At 50.0% G+C, this 22,079-nt stretch overlaps 1 protein-coding gene across 1 annotated transcript; it reads left to right on the forward strand.

Annotated features, from left to right (window-relative positions):
* Positions 1 to 8,757: 8,757 nt before the first annotated feature.
* Positions 8,758 to 21,829, forward strand: CCT7 (chaperonin containing TCP1 subunit 7). Its single transcript, XM_078878600.1, has 12 exons — positions 8,758 to 8,844; positions 11,176 to 11,329; positions 11,858 to 11,964; positions 12,469 to 12,594; positions 12,982 to 13,034; positions 13,851 to 14,022; positions 14,451 to 14,615; positions 15,114 to 15,302; positions 17,159 to 17,256; positions 19,364 to 19,496; positions 20,379 to 20,585; positions 21,346 to 21,829. The coding sequence occupies exons 1-12, from the start codon at positions 8,842 to 8,844 to the stop codon at positions 21,565 to 21,567; spliced, it is 1,629 nt and encodes a 542-aa protein (XP_078734726.1). The 5' UTR covers positions 8,758 to 8,841; the 3' UTR covers positions 21,568 to 21,829.
* The last annotated feature ends 250 nt before the right edge of the window (positions 21,830 to 22,079 follow it).

Genomic DNA, 22,079 nt, shown 5'->3' on the forward strand with positions numbered 1-22,079 from the left:
ACGTTCTCACGTCTCCGCTGGCTGCGAACAACCCGATGGCGATGCCTGCCGCTCGACGCTTCAGCCAGGAGCGTGGATTAATAGTAATTTACGTAATCTCCATTTCTATAAAAGGCAAAGTTGTGATTATGTGTGTCTATTCAAAATGTTTAGCGTACTTGCCGACATGCAACAAACTTGAAATTTGCCATGTGGGTACTTTCCAGACTGTACACCATGCACAAATTATAAAAATACACTTTTGGTTTTTTTTGGAGGGGGGGTGGAGCTCAATAATGCATTTTTTTTTCACGGCAAGTCAGCTGTGACGTCACATCAGTGTTTTCAACCCACCACCGCCACACTCCGTCTTTCCGCATCTACCACTTTTCTCCTCCCATTCAAATGAACTCGTTCCACGCTGCATGCGCCCAATGATCGTTAAACACGTCCCGGGTGACGCTGTAAGCAGTTGACGTTGTCTGCATCACGTGGAACACGCGCAACCACATAGGCACGCAAGCACGCGTGGACTACATGTACACAGATGGAACACGCGTACACACATACAGAACATGCGTACACACACAGAACACGCGTACACACACACGGAACACGCGTATACACACACGGACCACGTGTACACACACACGGACCACGTGTACAGGAACACGTGTACAAGCGCACTGATATCTCAATCTTCACATGAATCGGCTCTGTTCGTGCAAACAGCAGTCATTGCTGACGTCAGAATGAGGAAGGTCACCTGACCGTGTGGGCGGTGCTAGCGATTGAGCGGGCGTGTCTATGTAAAAGTAGGTGGGGGCTACCAGCTGACCCGTGTAACTCAACCTCCTCCTCGTCCGATTCCTCTGTTCACCTCCTCCCACTCCGATCTTCTTCATCGAAGTCTCCAGCAGCAAGATCGCTGTCGTCGCCTTCTTCGCTGTCGCGCTCCGCACGCGTGTCACCCATCTGCGGCGTCCCCCCCCCGCCCCCCCTTTGCGTCCTTCTCTAAGCAGCACTCCGTCCCTCCGCTGCTGAGCCTGATGCTGCCAATGGCGCCGTTGAAGGAGAGCAAGTCTTCGTGTGCCCTCGGCGCGCAGGGCGCATCCCAGGGGCACGGCGAGCGCGACGCGTCTCTTCACCGGCCTGGGGAAGGCAGAGTGGGACGCATGAAGAAGTCGTCGAGTGTCGGCAGCTGCCTGCAGCTTCTCTCCCACCAGCCTTGCGGTGGCAGAAAAGGTGTGCACGTGGCAAGCCAAGGGGGGTGACGAATTTGCATTCAGAGGGACACTTTCATTGACTCGGATCGCTTAGGTCTGAGAGGGTGTGGATCTACTCTGCACTCCCAGGCGAAGAAGACTCTGTGGCTGGGTAGGGCCCCCTCCTTGGGGTCGTCCATAAATGACGTCACGCACCTAGGGAGGGGGGGGTCAGACATTTGTGACCATGTGTGACGAAGGGGGGGGGGGGTGAGAAATGTGACGTCACATCAAAATGAATATAGACAACACGTTCTACTTATCTTCTTGGTTCTTTCGGTAAAGTCACGTAGAAGGGAAATAATAAAATAATAATAATAAAACTACGTGGCTTTACCGAAAGAACCAAGAAGATGAATCGCTGCAGTCACGAAAGCTTTAAATCGAAACGTTCAACTTAATTAAATATACTTTTTAATAATTGTTTTCTCCTACAACATCAGAGTGCAGCGCCACATTAAATACGCACTACAATAGTTTACAGCGATTTGAAGCATGTTTTATTTTGTTTTGGGGGGGGGGGCAGCTTTGTGACATCATATTTGAGGGGGGGTCCTGACTTTTTGTGACGCCGTGTGACGAGGGGTGGGTGGGGGTAAAAAATTGTCCAAAATCGCGTGACGTCATTTATGGACGGCCCCTTTCGGCTTTGGGACGCTTCGCCAAACAGACATCGTGGGATTCGGCTTTAATTGAGATGTTTAAGTCTCGACTTAAAACACTCTCATTTAGGAACTCTTCACCTGATTTTATGTTCAGGCTCTTGCCCTCCTTTCATTATTATTATAAATGTCAATTGATACGTTATTATGCTTATTGTGTTTTTTTATGCCTATTGCGTACAGCACTCAATATCATCTCCGGACGAACATCGCCAATTTAATATTATTTATTATGAAGTGCCTGAAGTCACGTCTCAATTTAACAATATTCAAATGCTCTGACGTAGCCTCGCCTAGGGCACCCCCGTCGGTAGCTGCCAGTGTGCGGCTCCAGCTGAGAAAATCAACGGCCTGAAAATGAGAAATAGTTTGCCAGTAGATGGAAATGTTGCCACATTTTGTTTTGCCCCTCGGTTAAGTCATTGGCGACTAATTTAGCACTAACCCAGCGGCAGCCATGGAGGTGTGTAGTAATTAGAACAATGGGGTGTAGTAATTAGAGCATTGGGGGTGTAGTAATTAGAACAATGGAGGTGTAGTAACTAGAACAATGGGGGTGTAGTAATTAGAACAATGGGGGTGTAGTAATTAGAACAATGTAGGTGTAGTAACTAGAACAATGGGGGTGTAGTAATTAGAACAATGGGGGTGTAGTAATTAGAACAATAGAGGTGTAGTAACTAGAACAATGGGGGTGTAGTAATTAGAACAATGGGGGTGTAGTAACTAGAACAATGGGGGTGTAGTAATTAGAACAATGGGGGTGTAGTAATTAGAGCATTGGGGGTGTAGTAATTAGAACAATGGGGGTGTAGTAATTAGAACAATGGAGGTGTAGTAACTAGAACAATGGGGGTGTAGTAATTAGAACAATGGGGGTGTAGTAATTAGAACAATGGGGGTGTAGTAATTAGAACAATGGGGGTGTAGTAATTAGAACAATGGAGGTGTAGTAACTAGAACAATGGGGGTGTAGTAATTAGAGCATTGGGGGTGTAGTAATTAGAACAATGGGGGTGTAGTAATTAGAACAATGGGGGTGTAGTAATTAGAACAATGGAGGTGTAGTAACTAGAACAATGGGGGTGTAGTAATTAGAACAATGGGGGTGTAGTAATTAGAACAATGGGGGTGTAGTAATTAGAGCATTGGGGGTGTAGTAATTAGAACAATGGGGGTGTAGTAATTAGAACAATGGAGGTGTAGTAACTAGAACAATGGGGGTGTAGTAATTAGAACAATGGGGGTGTAGTAATTAGAGCATTGGGGGTGTAGTAATTAGAACAATGGGGGTGTAGTAATTAGAACAATGGAGGTGTAGTAATTAGAACAATGGAGGTGTAGTAACAATAACAATGGGGGTGTAGTCCTAGAACAATGGGGGTGTAGTAACTACAACAATGGGGGTGTAGTAATTAGAACAATGGGGGTGTAATAATTAGAACAATGGGGTGTAGTAATTAGAACAATGGAGATGTAGTAATTAAAACAATGGAAGTGTAGTAACTAGAACAATGGGGGTGTAGTAACTATAACAATGGTGGTGTAGTAACTACAACAATGGGGGTGTAGTAACTATAACAATGTAGTCGGCCTCGGCAAGGTAAGGTAAAAGGTAAAAACAACGAGCCTACCTTTACCCTACCTTTTACCTTACCACAATACAATCAATCTACTCTTACCTTTTACCTTTAGCAAGGTAAGGTAAAAGGTCAAAAGCAACGAGCCTACCTTTTGCCCTACCTTTTACCCTTACCCCATACAAATTACCCGATTACAGGGAAATTACTGGGATACTACACATGAAAAGTTGTATAACGGTAAATACTAAGTAGAGCGCTTTTCCATATAGAATACTCTCGATGATTCCAATTTTAAATGGAGGCCACGGACTGCGCTACGGAGCTTTTAGCGAGTGGTAAACATGGTATTTACCGGGTAATATTTTGCGCTACCTTTACCCTACCGGGTAATTTTCTGTGCTACCTTTACCCTACCCTTTACCTTACCCCTTGGCATGTCGACACCTTTACCCTTTACCCTTTTACCTGGTAAAAAGGGTAAATTACCTTACCTTGCCGAGGCCTAGCGTGTAGTAACTATAACGTCTGCACCAGTCTGGGGTCTTTCCCTTGATCAAAACTGCGGAGATCGCCATGAAGTGCAGTTACACAACCCGCTTTGACCGACACAGCGCAGAGAGGGCTTCATCCAAACCAGCAGCGCTTCGCCAAAGAGTTGTAAGATATTAGTGTTCCGTAGAGTGTCCGTCTTTTATCGATTTTTTTTCTTTCCCCGTACAGGATTATGCCAAAACGAGGAGACGTCTATTGCAGAGGTAAGCGATATGAAACGTACACAAGTGACATTTAACAACGGCGTCGTAGAAAATACAGCTGCTTACAAATGGTGGCGTTGGACTCGTGTCGTTAACATTGCCGAATACTAAAATACTGTACAGGCTGCCGGTAAAATAAACAGCTATCATCTAAAATTTAAGCAGTGGGGTGTCCGAATGGCTCAGGGGTCAGAGCGCTGAGCTGGCAACACTGACATCCTGAGTTTGAATCCAGGTCCCAGCCTTCTGTGATTCAGAATCTTTATAGAGTTTGGAAGAATCCGAAGAGCTATGAAGCTCTTTTTTCTCAAGTGCAAGCGAGTTGATGGGCTCAGCAAGGATCACTGGTGACATGGCACGATAGACGGCAACACAATACGGATGAGGGAGTGAGAAAAATACCGATAGAAAATGAGAAACAAAAAACGTAATTATAATGAAATTGCAGTCTCATCTGTGCGGTTGCAATGTTTAACACATTCCTGCGGAGGGAGCTGGTAGGAACGTTGGATTGCTCGGTCAATGGCCAGGGTCAACGGCGGCGTGGTGTATTCCGCAAATTTGCCCGACTGTGAGGGCGGGCACAAGCCGGCGTGAGTAGGTTAAACGTTGAGTTTTATAAGGGCACCACGGGGTGACCAGCCCCTCCCCACCCAGCCGCACCCCTCCCACCCTCCACCCAGCCCCATCCTCCCCACCCAGCCCCTCTTCATCCTCCCCACCCAGCCCCTCCCCACCCTCCCCACCCAGCCCCTCCCAACCCTCCCCTCCCCACCCAGCCCCACCCTCCCCACCCAGCCCCTCCCTGCACGACGGACACAATAATCCCCTGTGGGTTGGTGTAACCAGGAGGTTCCTACCAGTAAAACATCTACTAAGCATGTGCCTTATATCAGTGTGTTTGTCATTGCAAGGCCCGCGGGCCACTTCGTCCCCTAGTGGCCTTTAGTGCGGCCCCTGACGTGCGGTCCCCGACAATACACAAAGAGTAAAAACACCCCCCATCATCATCATCATCGTGCTGTCACAAACTCAACAGTGGTTCCCAATGTGTGGCGGCCCTCGCACTGATGATGTCTTATTGGCGAAATAAGACATCATGAAGAACACTGATTTAGTGATGCATCAATGATTGATTTCCATCGCTCTGATACTTCAGTGTGGACATGGATTGATACTTGCTACTCACAAACTGGGAATTTACTCAGCCTGCACTGGATATCCGCTCACGGCCAACACCAGTTACGATTACTTGAACCGGTCCTGGACCTCCTCTCCTAGGTCGGCTCAGCCTCAAATGAGTACCTAGTTCGGTGTGTCAACATCGCCACGGAGGAGAAAAAGGCGGCCGGGCGTGGTGCTGGCCACCCACCCCCTCGTGTGCCATGCCGGCCTTCATAGGCGCTCGCTAAACAGCACTTGCCCCAACAGTATGTTAAGGCTATACGGGGAATCTTTGTCTTTTGAGATTTAATCAACATAGCCCTAACTGATAATGTATGTGCGAACTTGAATTGACAGTCCGGAGGATCCGAACAGATGCTTCCCGTGCCTAAAGATGCCTCAGCCAAAGCTGACACGTCCGCCTCCAAGCGACCTGGTGTTGCTCGATCCGGCACAAACGGCGCACCAGACTGGGAGCAGCATACCGAAGACGAGGCTCCATCATCATCATCATTGGCGTCATCTCAGAGCTGTGAGAATGGCGTCACTAAAAGCAACAGCATCATCAGCGGCGGTGTCAGCGGTGGCAGCGTTGGCGGTGGCAGTGTTGGCGGCGGTGGTGGCAGCGGTGGCGGTGGCAGTGTTGGCAGCGGTGGTGGCAGCGGTGGCAGCGTTGGCGGTGGCGGTGGCGGTGGCAGTGTTGGCGGCGGTGGTGGCAGCGGTGGCAGCATTGGCGGCGGTGGTGGTGGTGGTGGCAGCATTGGCAGCGGTGGTGGCAGTGGTGGCAGTGTTGGCGGCGGTGGTGGCAGCGGTAGTGGCAGTGGTGGCAGCATTGGCGGTGGCGGTGGCAGCATTGGCAGCGGTGGCGGTGGCAGTGGTAGCAGTGTTGGCAGCGGTGGTGGCAGCGGTGGCATCATTGGCAGCGGTGGTGGCAGTGGTGGCAGCGGTGGCGGTGGCAGTGGTGGCAGTGTTGGCAGCGGTGGTGGCAGTGGTGGCAGCGTTGGCGGTGGCAGTGGTGGCAGCATTGGCAGCGGCGGTGGCAGCGGCAGCAGTGACGGTAGTGGTAGCAGCGGTGGCAGTGGCAGAAGCGGTGGCAGTGGTGGCAGCGAAGGCGACGCCCCCGCGTGTGATGTGGGCGCAGGAAGAAAGTCAGAGGGAAGCGTGGACCAGCAGCCAACTCCGCGTCCCATTGGTGACCTTCGAGCGGCCATGAAGGCCGATCGGCGGGCTTCGGGTGAACGGGAAACACCACCGGCAGGTGGGGTCAGCCAGACGACGAACCGAGAGCCAAAGGAAAAGAGTGGCTCGAAGCAGCCGACGTTGTGCAGCACCCTGTGTAGTTTTTGTTAAATGCGAGCACCGTGACGGAGTTGATACTGGAATGGTTTTGTGCTGATGCTTTGACGTCGAATGACAAATGGCCGTATCGGCGGTACACGGGTGCGGCATAACGCCCCGGGTCGTCATAACGCAGTGTGGTGAAATAAAAAAGATAATGTAATCAGCAAATCTGTTTGTCGGTGCTTAATTGACCCTGTCGCCAAGTTTGACGCGTTTCGAAGGTTTATTCAGTCTGCGCTTCCTTGCAGCAGCGCATCTGATGGGCTGATATCTGTCTGCTTATATGTCTGTCTATAGTTTTCTGGTTAGATTTTTGATGCTATTTCATTTGTACCTGATGATGATTGCTTGTGTTGCAATCGAAACGTCGTATGCTATTATTTAATTTATTATTTTATCTTTATACGTGACTTTACCGAAAGAACCAAAGAGTAATTCCTGCAGTCACGAAAGCTCCAAATTAAGATTCTTTAGAGCAGCGCATCTGATGCCCTTCTTCCCTGCATCGTATCTACCAAAATCCTTCGCCTTGAAGAAGGTTCATCGGCCGAAGCGTCGTCCATTCATTTATGTTTCCTTTTAACAGAGGTGGGACAAAGTCATTGTTATGCAAGTCCAAGTCGAGTCGCAAGTCATCAAATTCATGACTCGAGTCTGACTCGAGTCCAAGTCACATGACTCGAGTCCACATCTCATAGGTGGGACAAAGTCATTGTTATGCAAGTCCAAGTCGAGTCGCAAGTCATCAAATTCATGACTCGAGTCTGACTCGAGTCCAAGTCACATGACTCGAGTCCACATCTCATAGGTGGGACAAAGTCATTGTTATGCAAGTCCAAGTCGAGTCGCAAGTCATCAAATTCATGACTCGAGTCTGACTCGAGTCCAAGTCACATGACTCGAGTCCACATCTCATAGGTGGGACAAAGTCATTGTTATGCAAGTCCAAGTCGAGTCGCAAGTCATCAAATTCATGACTCGAGTCTGACTCGAGTCCAAGTCACATGACTCGAGTCCACATCTCATAGGTGGGACAAAGTCATTGTTATGCAAGTCCAAGTCGAGTCGCAAGTCATCAAATTCATGACTCGAGTCTGACTCGAGTCCAAGTCACATGACTCGAGTCCACACCTCTGCCTTTTAATGTCACAGTGTTGTTGATGAACGTGTTGTGTTGTTGTTATTTGTGATTGTGCAACCAGCACTGCCTTGCTAACTAACGTATTAGCTGTCAACCACAACTGGACTGTATCCATGGTAAGCCACTTCGTTGAGCTATCAGTCGTGGCCAGGTCGCTTCTAAAGAAGCTAATAAGTTCAGTGGGCCTTACCTAGTAAAATTAAAAATATATTTTCGTGATTTTATAACCTTTCCTATACTTTGTACTCTGTTTTTGTTGTTGTTTTGTTTGTTGTTGTTACGTTGTGACCCGCCCCTTACTGGACATGTGTGCATAAAGAGCTTCATAGCTCATCGGATTTCTCCATCATAAATAAAGATTGTGACAAAATAAATACATTCTGGTGGCCCCCTGAGTAAGATGGCGACTAAAGAAACGCGCCTGGACACCGGCAACCCCCTGAGTAAGATGGCGGTTGCTTCCTTACGGAAGTTGCGTCACAGTGGAGGGTGGGGTGGTCGGGGGGTTGGGTGGGGATCGGGGGGGCGGTGCTTCCAGAACGTTCGCGGCCCGTTCTCCCTCGTCACGTGACGCCTAAGCGCCCGCCTCCGTCCCATATGCCCCGCCCCTTTACCCCTGACCACGCCCCTCCCCAGTTGCCCCTCTCCCCCTATGTTCCCGCCGCTTCACCCATGGACCCTACCCCTCCCAGTTTAGCCACGCCCCCCTCCCATCTTGCCCCGCCCCTCCCAGTTTAGCCACGCCCCCTCCCCTCTTGCCCCGCCCACTTTATCTCTGACCACGCCCCTCCCCAGTTGCCCCCCCTTCCCCTACGTTCCCGCCGCTTCACCCATGGACCCTACCCCTCCCAGCTTAGCCACGCCCACCTCCCCTCTTGCCCCGCCCCCTGTACCCGCTGACCACGCCCCTCCCAGCCTCTCGTCTCCTCGTGCCGCGCGTCTCCTGCCGCCATGGTGAGTTTGTGCCTCGGCTCCCCCACCTCTCCCGGCATGGCCTCCAAGCGCCCGCGAGGCATTCGCGAATCGCGCGGGGCCCTAACACGGCCCCCGCCACACAGGGAGGCGGCGTTGACGCGCGTGGGTTCTAGACGAGGGAGGCCTCGCGGCGTTGGAGGTGCGGTGAAGCCCGAGGCCTGTGCTCGGATAGAGCCCGGTTGGTTGTGTGGATTATAACGGGCGCGCTTTGCTCGTTGTGTGTTTGTGAGGGTTCGCGTTGTGTGTTCGCTACGTCGCTCACGCCGTCCTCGGGCTCTCGCATTACGTCGAGAGGGGAGAGAGACGCGGCGAGTTTTTTGTATTTAATTCGAGACATTCTGAGGCGAACTGCGCAATGAATGGGAGGTTTGACGGTTGACGCGGATCGATTCTTCCCCCGTAAATCGATTCGCCCCTCGTCGCGATTCCAGCTTGGGCGTATTTTTATTCTAGTTTTTTTCGCAGCTGGTTTTTAATTATTCTCGTCAGGTTCCGTCTTTTACCCCCCCCTCCCTTTTCAAAGTTTTGTTCACGCCGCGAGCATGAGAGCGATTGCGGCGTTTTAAAATACGCGAGAGTTGTGTTAGTAATCGATTTGTGATCGCGCACGTTCCGATCCAGTTAATCGATTCATCAATGTCTCGCTCGTGCCGTTTCATCTGCGTTACCATCTTTGGCACAATTATCTTTTATCTTACATTTACGTAGCGCTTTTACCCAAATTCGCCTCATAAGGTAACGTTGGCGAATAGTCATTAACTTATTTATACAGTAATAGGCGCGGCTCTGCAATTGCTCTCTCACGCCACTGCTGGAGGAAGCTTCTAGAAGGTAGAATAGCTCGCTATTACATTGTGAATACAATCAAAGAGATAAATTGTGAATACAATCAATGGATATAAATAGTGAATACAATATAGATATAAATCATTAATATAATCGAGATATATAAATCATGATTACAATCTATGGATATAAATCGTGAATGCAATCATTAGATATTAATCGTGAATACAATAAATGGATATAAAGCGTGAATGCAATCAATGTCCGATCGCAGTCCAGTACAGCCTCGTTCGGTAGAATTCGTTCTGTACATTAATTCGCCCAAAGCGATATATATAATTGATTGTGACATGATTACTTTAGCATATTGGGAATTTAAATCATTTGATTACCATACCTGTCAACCCCCTATTAGTGCCTAACTTATTAGACCAATTCAGACCTTATTGGTCACCCCGTGCCCTTATAAAACTCAACGTTCATTCTACAATATCACATCACAAGGGAGAAACACAATACAAATAGACCACATGTTTTTTTGGCCGTATTGAAACGGCTATACGCCGTATGGACCTGAAAACTAAATTTCCCTCTACAAGAATACGGGTAAACCATATGGATTGACACCTATGAAGGCCGTCACGACACACGAAGGGGTGGGTGGCCAGCACCACACCCGATCGCCTTTGTCTCCCCAGTAGCAATGGTTTTACACTGTACCAGGTACTAATTTGAGGCTGAATCGACCTAGGGGAGGCCCAGGACCGGTTCAGATAATCGTCACTGGTGTTGGCCGTGAGCGGGAATCGAACTCGGGTCGCCGGGTTCATAGCGCAGTGCGCTAACCACTGCACTACCGCTCCCCCAAAACCTACCCAGCGTTACACACACAGCGTACAGAGTGCCAGTCGGTAGGCACAGATAACCAAAACTAGATGGATAATACTGGAGGAGGAATCCGATGAGCTATATCAAGCTCTTTTTTCCACAGATGTCTTTATCATGCATTCATAATGAATGCGTCCATGGCCTTAGTGGTTCGCAAGCAATCGGGACCCCCTCGACCTCATGTCGCGAGGAGTGGGTGCTTTCTCGAAGCGCATTCATTCTAGCGCAGTGAAAGGGTTAAATGTTTTGTTGGCGCTTACGAAAAGGTGTGGTTATCGTCACGGTGAGCAATCCAGAGGTCGCCGATTCAATCTCCCGGCGCGGAAATTGTAACAGTGGGAACGTTTCTTGCATGCCGCCAAGCCTCTATCCACTCGGCAGTAGACATGGGTGCACCGCATATTGTCAATCGGCAGGTCGCGTGTGGTGGGGTGAAGTGTGGGTACTCCCACCTTTTCCAAGACGTTTGATCAGAGTGAAAGAGTAGGCCAAATACTCCCTTTACGGCCTCTCTAGAGCTTCGTCTCGTGGATGGCTTGCGTGTAAAGGCCTACCCAGGGCTGATAATCGACTAACAACCTTATTTGCCACCCATCAGACTCCATGATGACCGTGTGTGTGTGTGAACGATGCCAGAACACGCCAATCATTCTGCTGAAGGAGGGCACGGATACGTCCCAGGGGATTCCGCAGCTGCTGAGTAACATCACGGCGTGCCTGGTGGTCGCCGATGCGGTTCGCACCACGCTCGGCCCGCGGGGCATGGACAAGCTGATCATTGATGATCGCGGTACGCAGGGGCACGTGCGGGGGACGTTGGTGTGGCTCCAGCAGGGGACGTGGAGGCAATGCATTGCAACTCTATCCTTCGTCCACCCCCCACCCCCCAAAATCTCCCTCATCTTCCCAAATCCCTCATCTCCGAACTCTGTAGACGATTCAGAATGCTTCCAGACTTCTTCCTTGCACTTGTACACGAGCAGGCACCACGGTGGCGAGATGTTAACTACCTTACCTGGTATAGAGGGAGGTTGTCAGTTCAACTCCAACCCTGACACCTGTATATTTGGAGTTTGCGTGTCTCTCTCCCCGTGGTCGCGTGGATTTTTCTCCGTGTCCGGGTTTTTCCCTCATTTAGAATAGATGTGCCTTTAGAGCATTTGCCTGCTTTAAATTTCCACAAGTCGATAAGCCGCTTCGTTGAGCTATAATTTGTCGCCAGGTCGCTTCTGAAAAAGGATTTGCTGAATCAATGCCAGGGGAGTGGTAAAACTTATTGTAATGCTTATAACATCAGCGTCTCTTGTGTGTTGTGCAGGAAAATCCACCATCTCCAATGATGGAGCCACAATCCTGAAGCTTCTGGAGGTTGTCCACCCCGCTGGCAAGACTCTGGTGGACATTGCTCGCTCTCAGGATGCAGAGGTGATGCGTGTGGTGTTGTGTGTGTGTGTGCGCTGCGGCGTGCACACAACTACTTGGCCAATCTGGCTGACTGGAGGCTTAGTAAATTCATAGTTTATGAGTACCATGCATTAATCTGTGTTCACACTGAATCATCGGAGCGATGGGAATCAATTATTGTTGCATCACTAACTCAGTGTTCATTAATTTTCAAGAGGGGGGTGGCCACTTTCGCCGATAAGACATCATCAGTGTGAGGGCCGCCACACATTTGAAACCATTGTTGGGTTTGTGACAGCACGACGATGATGGGGGGTATTTTCACTTTTTGTGTATTGTCGGGGGGCCGCACTAAAGGCCACCAGGGGCCCGCCAGTGGCCCGCGGCCCTCGCACTGAAGACCACTGCTCTAACCTGTACCACGTGGTCACCGACTTGACCATACACATTTAGAGCATTGCTCCAAGTGTGTTGCAATCTCCGGTGTCTCAAGCTGATGGACGTGTGCGTGGCTTTCCCGCTCAGGTGGGCGACGGCACCACGTCGGTGACTCTGCTCGCCGCCGAGCTGCTGAAGCAAGTGCGGCAGTACGTGGAGGAGGGGATGCACCCGCAGATCATCACGCGCGCCTTCCGCAAGGCCACCGGCCTGGTGCGTTTTGGAGCGTCGAACAACGTTACATTGCCAACCTATGAGCACAGCTCTTCGGAGTAGTCTGTTCCCCTATAACGCAGTGGTGGTTGCGTTCCTAAAGAACACCACGTTGTGGAAAAATGGCGTTAAAATAAATTACGTAGGTTAAAGCGCAGTCCGCGATAACACGTGAGATGTCGATTAGAGGGGAAGATGTTGTTGCTCGCTTTCTCTAAAAGTCGTTTAGTAATTAGTCATTGAAATCTAAACGCGTCTGTGAACTTACCATGCATCTAATTTCCCCCCGGAAAACACCACTCTCACTCACGTGAGTGATCGTCATGAATGTCCTGCCTACGTTGCGTGTGTGTGTGTGGTTCTTAACTCGTCATTTGCACCTTTCAGGCCATCGAAAAGATCAAAGAAATATCTGTGCCCGTCAAGAAGGAAGATAAGGGGTTCGTAGTTTGATTTTTATTTACACTTTAAGAAAATTTAATTATTTTATCACCGGACCATATAAAGCAGGGTTGCCACAATATAGTTTTGCACGGTACGATACAGAATTAAATGTCAATATAATGATTTTCGCGATGTCAGTTTGTATGCATGTATATTCAACTTCTTTCGGACTCTACATAGCCATCCGTGCCAATCAGATATGCGATTAACACCTCTAATTTAGTGCGATTAGCACCTCCTTACGTTTTCAATGATGGTCCGCTTTCGGATGCGCGTCTGCGGCCGTCTGGAACGCGCTTCCGATATTACGAAGCCACTGGAGCTGTGCACTTTTAGATTGAAAACTAATTTCTTTAAAACTTGCAATTTGTGTTTAGTTTGCCCACCCGCACCTCCTACGATTAGCACGGTTGGCTACGTACGGTGCGAAAGAAGTTCAACGCACATATTCATGCATGACGATAACGATGATGACGACGAGGATCTCCTGTGTGTCTTGCGTCGCAGAGAGCTCGGTGCTCTGCTCGTGAAGTACGCCATCACGACGCTCAAGAATTAGCACCTTCACACATTTGCGACGATGGTCCGCTTTTGGATGCGCTTCTGCAGCCATTTGGAACGCCCTTGCCTCCAAAATTAAGAAACTACTTTCTTTAAAACTTGTTTTTTGTGTTTAGTTTGTGCTCCCAGCACCTCCGATGGGCACAGTTGGCTACGTACGGTGCGAAAGAAGCTCAACACACACATTCATACATAGATGACGACGATGATGATAAAGATGATGACGATCTCGTGTGTGTCTTTCGTCGCAGAGAGCTCCGTGCTCTGCTCGTGAAGTGCGCCGCCACTGCGCTCAGCTCCAAGCTGGTCTCGCAGCAGAAGGACTTCTTCGCAGCGATGGTCGTGGACGCCGTGTCGATGCTGGATGAGCTCATGCCCCTCAACATGATCGGCATGAAGAAGGTGCAGGGAGGCGGTCTCGAGGTACTGCTGCTACCGCACGCATGCGTGCAAACGTACACACACGTTCGCACACGTACACACGCACACGTACGCACACGCGCGCTTTGCGGTGTTCGCTTTTAAACGCTTTCCCGACGAAGGTTCCCCCAAGCCTTGATGCATTAAGAGACACAAGCAGTGATGATGATGACGACAATCATCAATCCCCCGCCGCTTTGACCGCGCGTTCTGCAACATTTGTTTCACCCAAATAACCGACGCACAAAAAATGGTACTCGTGCTCATTCCGAATGCGATTAAAATCTGAACTACAACGGATATTTTCAGCGATTTTCTTTTTGCTTCCCCCGCTCCCCCCCCCCCCTTCGGATGGTCAAAGTTGTTGCTGCAGCGATCGTAGTCGTAGTAGTGCTCGTCGTGAACATCGACCGTTTCGTCGCGCCTTTCAGGACTCCCACCTGGTGGCCGGCGTCGCGTTCAAGAAGACGTTCTCCTACGCCGGCTTCGAGATGCAGCCCAAGACGTACGCACAGCCCAAGATCGCGCTGCTCAACGTCGAGCTCGAGCTCAAGGCCGAGCGCGAGAATGCCGAAGTGCGCGTCACCAACGTCCAGGTACAGGCGGTCCCCCCCCCCCCCCCCCCCGGCTTACGGAAGGGTTAGGGTTCCGTAGATCTGTTACCCGTACGTCGGAAACTGAACAATTTCCCCCCAAAATCAAGATAACATCAAGAGAAAATCTCATACCCGGAAATAGTTGTGCCTCCCCTAGCCAATTACCAGTTTGTTTTCTCTCCGTACTATATCGCGCTGTCGTCTTACACAGATGCATAGACTCACACAGAAGACCCATAGTTTGTTGTCCTTCCCCCCCCCCCCGCACCTCCGATTAGCACAGTTGGCGACGTACGGTGCGAAATAAGTTTAACATACGTACATACTCGGATGATTCTAGGGCGGCATATACTCTAGTTTGTTATTTTTTATGCTTGTTTACATCAGGAAAGCCTCACTGAGTGTCGGTTGACCACATACCGCATGAAATAAGTTCAACACACGTTCACACGTACACGCATTGCCGTGCGTGCGCGCGTCTGTCCGTCCGCCCGCCAGGACTACCAGGCGATCGTGGACGCCGAGTGGGGCATCCTGTACGACAAGCTGGCGAAGATCGAGGCGTCGGGGGCTCGCGTCGTCCTCTCCAAGCTGCCCATCGGCGACGTCGCCACGCAGTACTTCGCCGACAGGGACATGTTCTGCGCCGGCCGCGTGGTCGAGGAGGACCTGAAGCGCACCATGATGGTATGGGCGCCCCCGTCGACGCGCGAGCGCTCGCCTTGACAAGCCACACGAACCACAGCGTTGTCGCTGGCGGGGGGGTTGGCGGTGACACAAGCGATTCGGTGCAAGTGATTTGGCGCGCGCCGCGCCACGAACCCCAGGTTTTCGATTCACCGCTCGCGGACGGCCACAGTGTGCGTTTGTCTGAACCGGTTCTGGGCCTAGACAGAATCGGAATATTGTTACCGGAGGAGGAATCCGATTAGCGATATATAAAGCACTTTTTCACAGATGTTCAGTCAGAGCAACGGGGTAAGAACGTTGTCAACAACAAACAGTACAAAAACACGACAGGAGTGGAAAGTACAAGTAAGGTAAACAAATCACCCAGTCGCATACAAATAAGACTAAACCATCCCCATCCTACTAGACACAGACCTAGGTCGACTCAGCCTCAAATGAGTACCTGGTGCGATGTGTAAACAGCATCGTCACTGGGGAGACAAAGGCGGACGGGTGTGATGCTGATCAATCCCATCCCGATTGCGAGCTGTGCTGGCCTTCATAGGTGCTGCTCACTAACAGCACTTGCCCCAGTAGTCTGTTAAGGCTGATCGGGGGATCTGATAATTCATGATGATGCACCAGAGGTCGCAATCGGGTACCCGATACCTGTACCCTACCCGTTACCCGGCTACCCGTACCCGGCCTGGTACGGGTACCCGTTTGCTACCCTGGTGCGGTCGGGTACGGGTAAGCCGTGAGCCACTGGTGAGTAACCGTTTGTCACTCATTTCTCAACGTCTTGTCTCTTCTCAAAATTCAAGTTCCTAGAATCAACCCACCCGCGCCTGCAACATGGCTTCATCCCAGAGGTCGCAATCAGGTACCCGATACCCGTACCCTACCCGATACCCGGCTACTCGTACCCGGCCGGGTATCGGGTAGGGTACGGGTTACGTACCCTGCCGGGTACGGGTATCCGTTTGCGACCCTGGTGCGGCCGGGTACGGTTACGGGATTGTAAACAATGCGTTTTACCTAATGTGTATATCAATGACCTCTCAATTTGCACAAAGATTAATGTTATCATTTTATTAACATTGTTTTGTTTTTTATAAACCAAGCTTTTTAAAACTTTTTTTTAGTGTTTTATTGCACCGTGGACACTGGAAACTTAAAAAGTTTTGATGTCCATAACATGATTTGGTACCGGGAACTTGTTTACATATGAATGTGTTGTGAATGAGTACCTCAATCATTTTTCTGTAATACCTTGTTATTGTAGATGTAATTATTATAATCCATTCTTTTGAAATATGTGGTCTTAATGTAGCTTCGATGTGGATAGTTTTCACCAATTGTCATTTTGCATCTCTGAATGAAAATCTGGTAAAATTTGGTCACATTGTGTTTGAGAATGTGAACATGTTTGTAATATTAATGGCACAAAGTTAAACTAAAGCCATCGCATTTTTTTTTTTAAATACTCAGCTCTGGCGCATCCTGCGAGTCACCACCATGTGCTTTTTAAATCCTTTATATTAAGTTCGCTTGCTTGCTTAGGACCGTGCAAATCTTTCGGTCGTTTTTTAACCCACTTCCCGTGATCCAATCGAGCTGACATTTTCCACACAGACTCGTTGTGCGTGACAATTAATGGTCGTGACAATTTTTTTCCAAAATTTTACACTTTTTAGGACAAAAATATAATATTTAATTACCAATTGCTTAATGGTGCAATGCAATCATCTGACCCATAGGTGGCAGCCATCTCAAGCCAGAGGACGAGAGGTCTCTAGCCGCCACGCATATAAAGGATTTATAGTGAAAAACTTTGTTTTTACGGGTTATACTTGTTTGGTTCCTTTGCTTAGGCTTGTGGCGGCTCAATCCAGACCAGCGTCAGTTCCATGACCGATGATGTTCTGGGACGATGTGAGCTCTTCGAAGAGATGCAGATCGGCGGGGACAGGTGAGGAAGCGTGGAACGGGCGGCACAGTGGCGCGGTGTTCGACCGCGTACGGACACGGCGGAACGTGCTGTGTAACTCGCGTCATTTCGTCGCGTTCCGGGGGAAGCGCATCGTGGTGATGTCGTACAGCGGCGGGCTGCATCGTGTCGCGCGCGGCAAGCGAGTACGGGAACGGCCCTCTTGGTCAGTCCGCCGCTGGGGAAAGGCACCCATGCGCGACGTGTGGGTTATCAGGATATAAAAATAGGGTAAAACCTATTATATTTTGATACTGACCACCAATTAGCAAAGGGCCCGCAGCCACTCTTTGACAACTCTGGCAATCTTGTGGTGGTTATTCATCCTGGCACGAATCCAGACTCCACCGTGCTTAGTCGCGAAGGTTTGGTGAGATATGGGATGCTTCCTGGGTTATTTGGAAGAGCTGGGAGTACGAACACTTACCCCCACCACGTTTATACCGCTGGGTTTGCAGAGGGTGCGGGGATGGGTTTTTACGAAACTGGCCTATTTTTTTTCAACTTTAATCCGCTAATTTATGTGCAATGAAGAAGGGCCATTGCTTGAAACGTTGCCTTTGATATTTTTTTGTTTGGACTAGAAGAGCAATCCGATGACCTATGAAGCTCTTTCACACGTAGGCTTTCGCGACCAATATCATCCATAATATAGTTTTGTTATGGGTTAAATCGCGTAAATATGGATGTGTCGTTAAACAGAACATGCCAATTTGTTAACAATACAGCGAAACCGGTGTGTTGGAGAGCAAATCCACAGTGTTGTGGATTTGCACACCGGTGTACTGTATTAGTAACTATGGCCACGTTCTGTTTACCTGTCGGGTGGTGGCGGGTTTAACGACACATTCATATTTACGCGATTTAACCCAAAAAAACCTGTATCGTCTTCGAAGCTCTTTTTCACAGATGTCCAGTATAGGGCAGGTCAGAAAAGTTACAACAACAGACAATGCACAAAAACACGGAGTGCAAAATAGCGAAAATGGTAAGCACGTCACTAAATATAAATAAATTCTATAAGTCCGGTTTATTGAGATTGGCACGGGCAGCAAAAATGTAAACAGAACGGTCCCAGACCACACCAGGATAACAACACACGGTAGTAGTAGTAGTAATCCCTCAATAAAGTTGGACATTAACACTGAACTATCGACACACTGCAGCAACCCTTCACCACGAGTACGTGGGCATGCTTATTTCCATGTGCAGTCCGTTCTCCTGTAAAGCCGCGTGTTGTTTTCCTGACGTGAATTTGCTAAAACACAATGATGAATGTGTTGGGGAACACGTTTTTTTTTATAACGCTGATGCGTAATGGATACAACGCGATCGAGTGAATGTAACTACGTCGCGCGAGTAAGAATAAGCGGTCGTAACGGCCGCATCGACGTAGCGTCGCACAAGGCATTGGGATGCTGCTGGATACTTCTCGACACTACCCATGCCCACGTACGCATCTCCACGTATGTTGTCACCGACTAATTTACCCCTCTTATAAATTATAACGTGATCTTTCCGTAACGCGGTGTTCTTCAGGAATGCAACTACTGCGTTACTGGAGAATAGACTATATATGTCTTCTTGGTTCTTTCGGTAAAGTCACGTAGAAGGGAAATAATAAAAATAAAACATAATAAAATAATTTTCACGACGTTTCGGCCACAACGCAAGCAGCCGTCCTCAGGTGAAGAACAGGTCTGTCGGAAAGACAGTTTCAGACACTGTCTTCCCGACAGACCTGTTCTTCACCTGAGGACGGCTGCTTGCATTGCGGCCGAAACGTCGTGAGAATTATTTTATTATGTTTTAGGTGAAGAACAGGTCTGTCGAGAAGACAGAGTCTGAATCTGTTATCCTAGTGTAGACTCTGTCTTCCCGACAGACCTGTTCTTCACCTGAGGACGGCTGCTTGCATTGTGGCCGAAACGTCGCGAGAATTATTTTATTATGTTTTATTTTTATTATTTAATTATTTCCCTTCTACGTGACTTTACCGAAAGAACCAAGAAGATGAATCCCTGCAGTCGCAAGAGCTTTAAATCGAAAAAGACTATATATGTGCGCGTGTTTTCACTCGTGCGTGCAGGTACAACTTCTTCAAGGGCTGCCCGCAGGCTAAAACCTGCACTATAATCCTGCGCGGAGGAGCTGAGCAGTTCATGGACGAGACGGAGCGGTCTCTGCATGATGCCATCATGATCGTGCGGAGAGCCATCAAGGTACGTTCCTCGCCTCGCATAGCCAGACAATCGTCGTCGTCGTCGTCATTTTAATATTCATACCACGCCTCGGTATCATGCAGTGCATCTCAAGGTGCCGGAGCAAAGGGTTGTATGAGATACAGAGATTCCTCTTAATTACAAATGAGTTCGGTTCCAGGGGTCTGTTCGTAAGTCCCAACTGTACTCCCGTCGATTCCAAACGCGCTGTACGGCGTGTACACTGAAAATGGGGAACGGCTTTGAAAGTTGTATAATCTCCAGTAGATGTAGATGCCACCACCATCTATTGCGCGGCGGTTGAACTTAAGACTCCGAGTCTGAACAGGCAAGTGGACATACGCACCAGGTTTTGTCCGTATCTCTGAAAGTGCAGTCCCTGCACTAAATCTATATTTGAGTACCAGTGCTAAAAATTATGAAAAATGAGAATTGGTTTGACCCTTTCTGGCAATCAAAACAGGAGGTGTTTTAAGATGTTCACACACGAGATTGAAAACTCATTTCTTTAGATCAGCTTTTTTTGTGTTTAGTTTTTTTGACCTTCCCCGCGCACCTCCGATTAGCGCGGGTGACTACGTACGCTGTGAAAGAAGTTCCAACGTACGTACGTGGAAGCGATTGCAGTACCTCGCGCCCCAACGTGTATCCCCTTTCGCAAACCAAACAACTGTCGGTGGGCAACGTTTTGCTTTCTGAAGGGGCCGAGCCGCCCTTTCAAATTTCTTTGGCACGTTAGTACTGGCTCGGCGCAGGCCTCGGCATAGCCCGGTTGTCCTGGGGGGGGGGAGGGGGGGGGTGTCGGGAAATATGTTCATCGAATTACTGCTATAACAACAACAACAACAAAAAACCTTATCGTGCCTGCCTGCCTACGCGTAGAACGACTCCGTGGTGGGCGGCGGTGGCGCGGTGGAGATGGAGGTCTCGCGCTACCTGCGGGACGTGTCCCGCACCATACCCGGCAAGGAGCAGCTGCTGCTCGGCGCGTACGCCCGCGCCCTCGAAGTGATTCCGCGCCAGCTGTGCGACAACGCCGGCTTCGACGCTACTAACGTTCTCAACAAACTGCGGGCCAAGCACGCACAGGTACGTGCGTGTGTGCGCCCCACCCCCCTCCCCCCCCCCCCCTCTTTTGGTGTTACTCGCAGTCCTCACCGTTTGGTTTGCTCGGCCGTGTCTTGAGTGTGTGTGTCGTCTGCGTCTCCCAACTCTGTTACTCTTATCTCAGTGTCTCTCCGGCTGTTGTCCCTGTGTCTGTGTGCGTGTCTATGGGGAGCGGTTAGCGCGCCGCGCTATGAACCAGAGGTCGCAAACGGGTTTTGATTCCTTACGCGTACCCGGCCGCACCAGGGTCGCAAACGGGTACCCGTACCCTACCCGATACCCGGCCGGGTACGGGTAGCCGGGTATCGGGTAGGGTACGGGTATCGGGTACCTGATTGCGACCTCTGGGATGAAGCCATGTTGCAGGCGCGGGTGGGTTGATTCTAGGAACTTGAATTGTGAGAAGAGACAAGACGTTGGGAAATGAGTGACAAACGGTGACTCACCAGTGACTCACGGTCTACCCGTACCCGGCCGCACCAGGGTCGCAAACGGCTACCCGTACCCGGCCGGGTACGGGTTGCCGGGTATCGGGTAGGGTACGGGTATCGGGTACCCGGTTGCGACCTCTGGTGTACACGCCGTACAGCGTGTTTGGAATCGACGGTAGTAAAGTTGGACAAATCGATTTCCAAACAAACCTCTGGAACCTAGCTCATTCGTAAGTACAGCTCAGCAGGCCTCACCTGTTCAATAAAAATAGAATAATAAATAACCACGCGTCTCTCCGCGCGACCCCCAGGGCGGGCTGTGGTTCGGAGTGGACGTGACGACGGAGGACGTCGCCGACAACATGGTGGCGTGCGTGTGGGAGCCGGCCGTCGTCAAGATCAACGCCCTGACGGCCGCGTCGGAGGCTGCGTGCCTCGTGCTGTCGGTGGACGAGACGATCCGGAACCCGCGCTCCTCGCAAGAGGGCGGCGGAGGCGGAGGCGCCGGCCGTGGCCGCCCGCACGCGCACTGAGTTCACCGTGGCGGTGGTGGTCGATCGCCGGGCCCAGGTCGATGTGCTGAAGTAAGGGGTGGGCAGCTCGACGTTTTGGGCGCACAGCAAAGGCACGCGCATGCCCAGTATACCCACGTAGAAGTTCTAGCACACACACACACACACACCCGCGTCGTCCAATGGCTGTCCCACGCTTTCTCCGCGTAACCTGCTTAACGAGCGTCAAGAACTGTCAAGTCCTCGTGAAATCAATAAAGAAGTACTGTTTGTTTGAATCGTTGTCGAGCGTTGTTTCGTTCTTTGTGTATGCTTCTTTACGTGGTCTTGCCCGAAGTTAAAAGTCAGCCAGAATGCACCAAATATTGTTTGTTAGTCCGCTTGTCCTGGTGAGGGTTGCGGCGGCAGCGTGTTGAGTAGTGGTGGTCCACACCTCCCTGGCGACAGACTCTAGCACTACTACACTATATACTACTACACTATACACTACTACACTATATACCAGAGGTGTGGACTCGAGTCATGTGACTTGG

The sequence above is a fragment of the Lampetra fluviatilis genome, chromosome 51 (genome assembly GCF_964198595.1).
Source record: "Lampetra fluviatilis chromosome 51, kcLamFluv1.1, whole genome shotgun sequence".
In the NCBI taxonomy this organism is placed as follows: Eukaryota; Metazoa; Chordata; class Hyperoartia; order Petromyzontiformes; family Petromyzontidae; genus Lampetra; species Lampetra fluviatilis.

What these genes read in the sequence shown, in the direction of transcription:
- CCT7 (XM_078878600.1), top strand. An exon ending in TGCAGGGAGGCGGTCTCGAG is followed by an intron (nt 14,023 to 14,450) that starts GTACTGCTGCTA and finishes CGCGCCTTTCAG; the next exon opens with GACTCCCACCTGGTGGCCGG. An exon ending in ACCTGAAGCGCACCATGATG is followed by an intron (nt 15,303 to 17,158) that starts GTATGGGCGCCC and finishes TCCTTTGCTTAG; the next exon opens with GCTTGTGGCGGCTCAATCCA.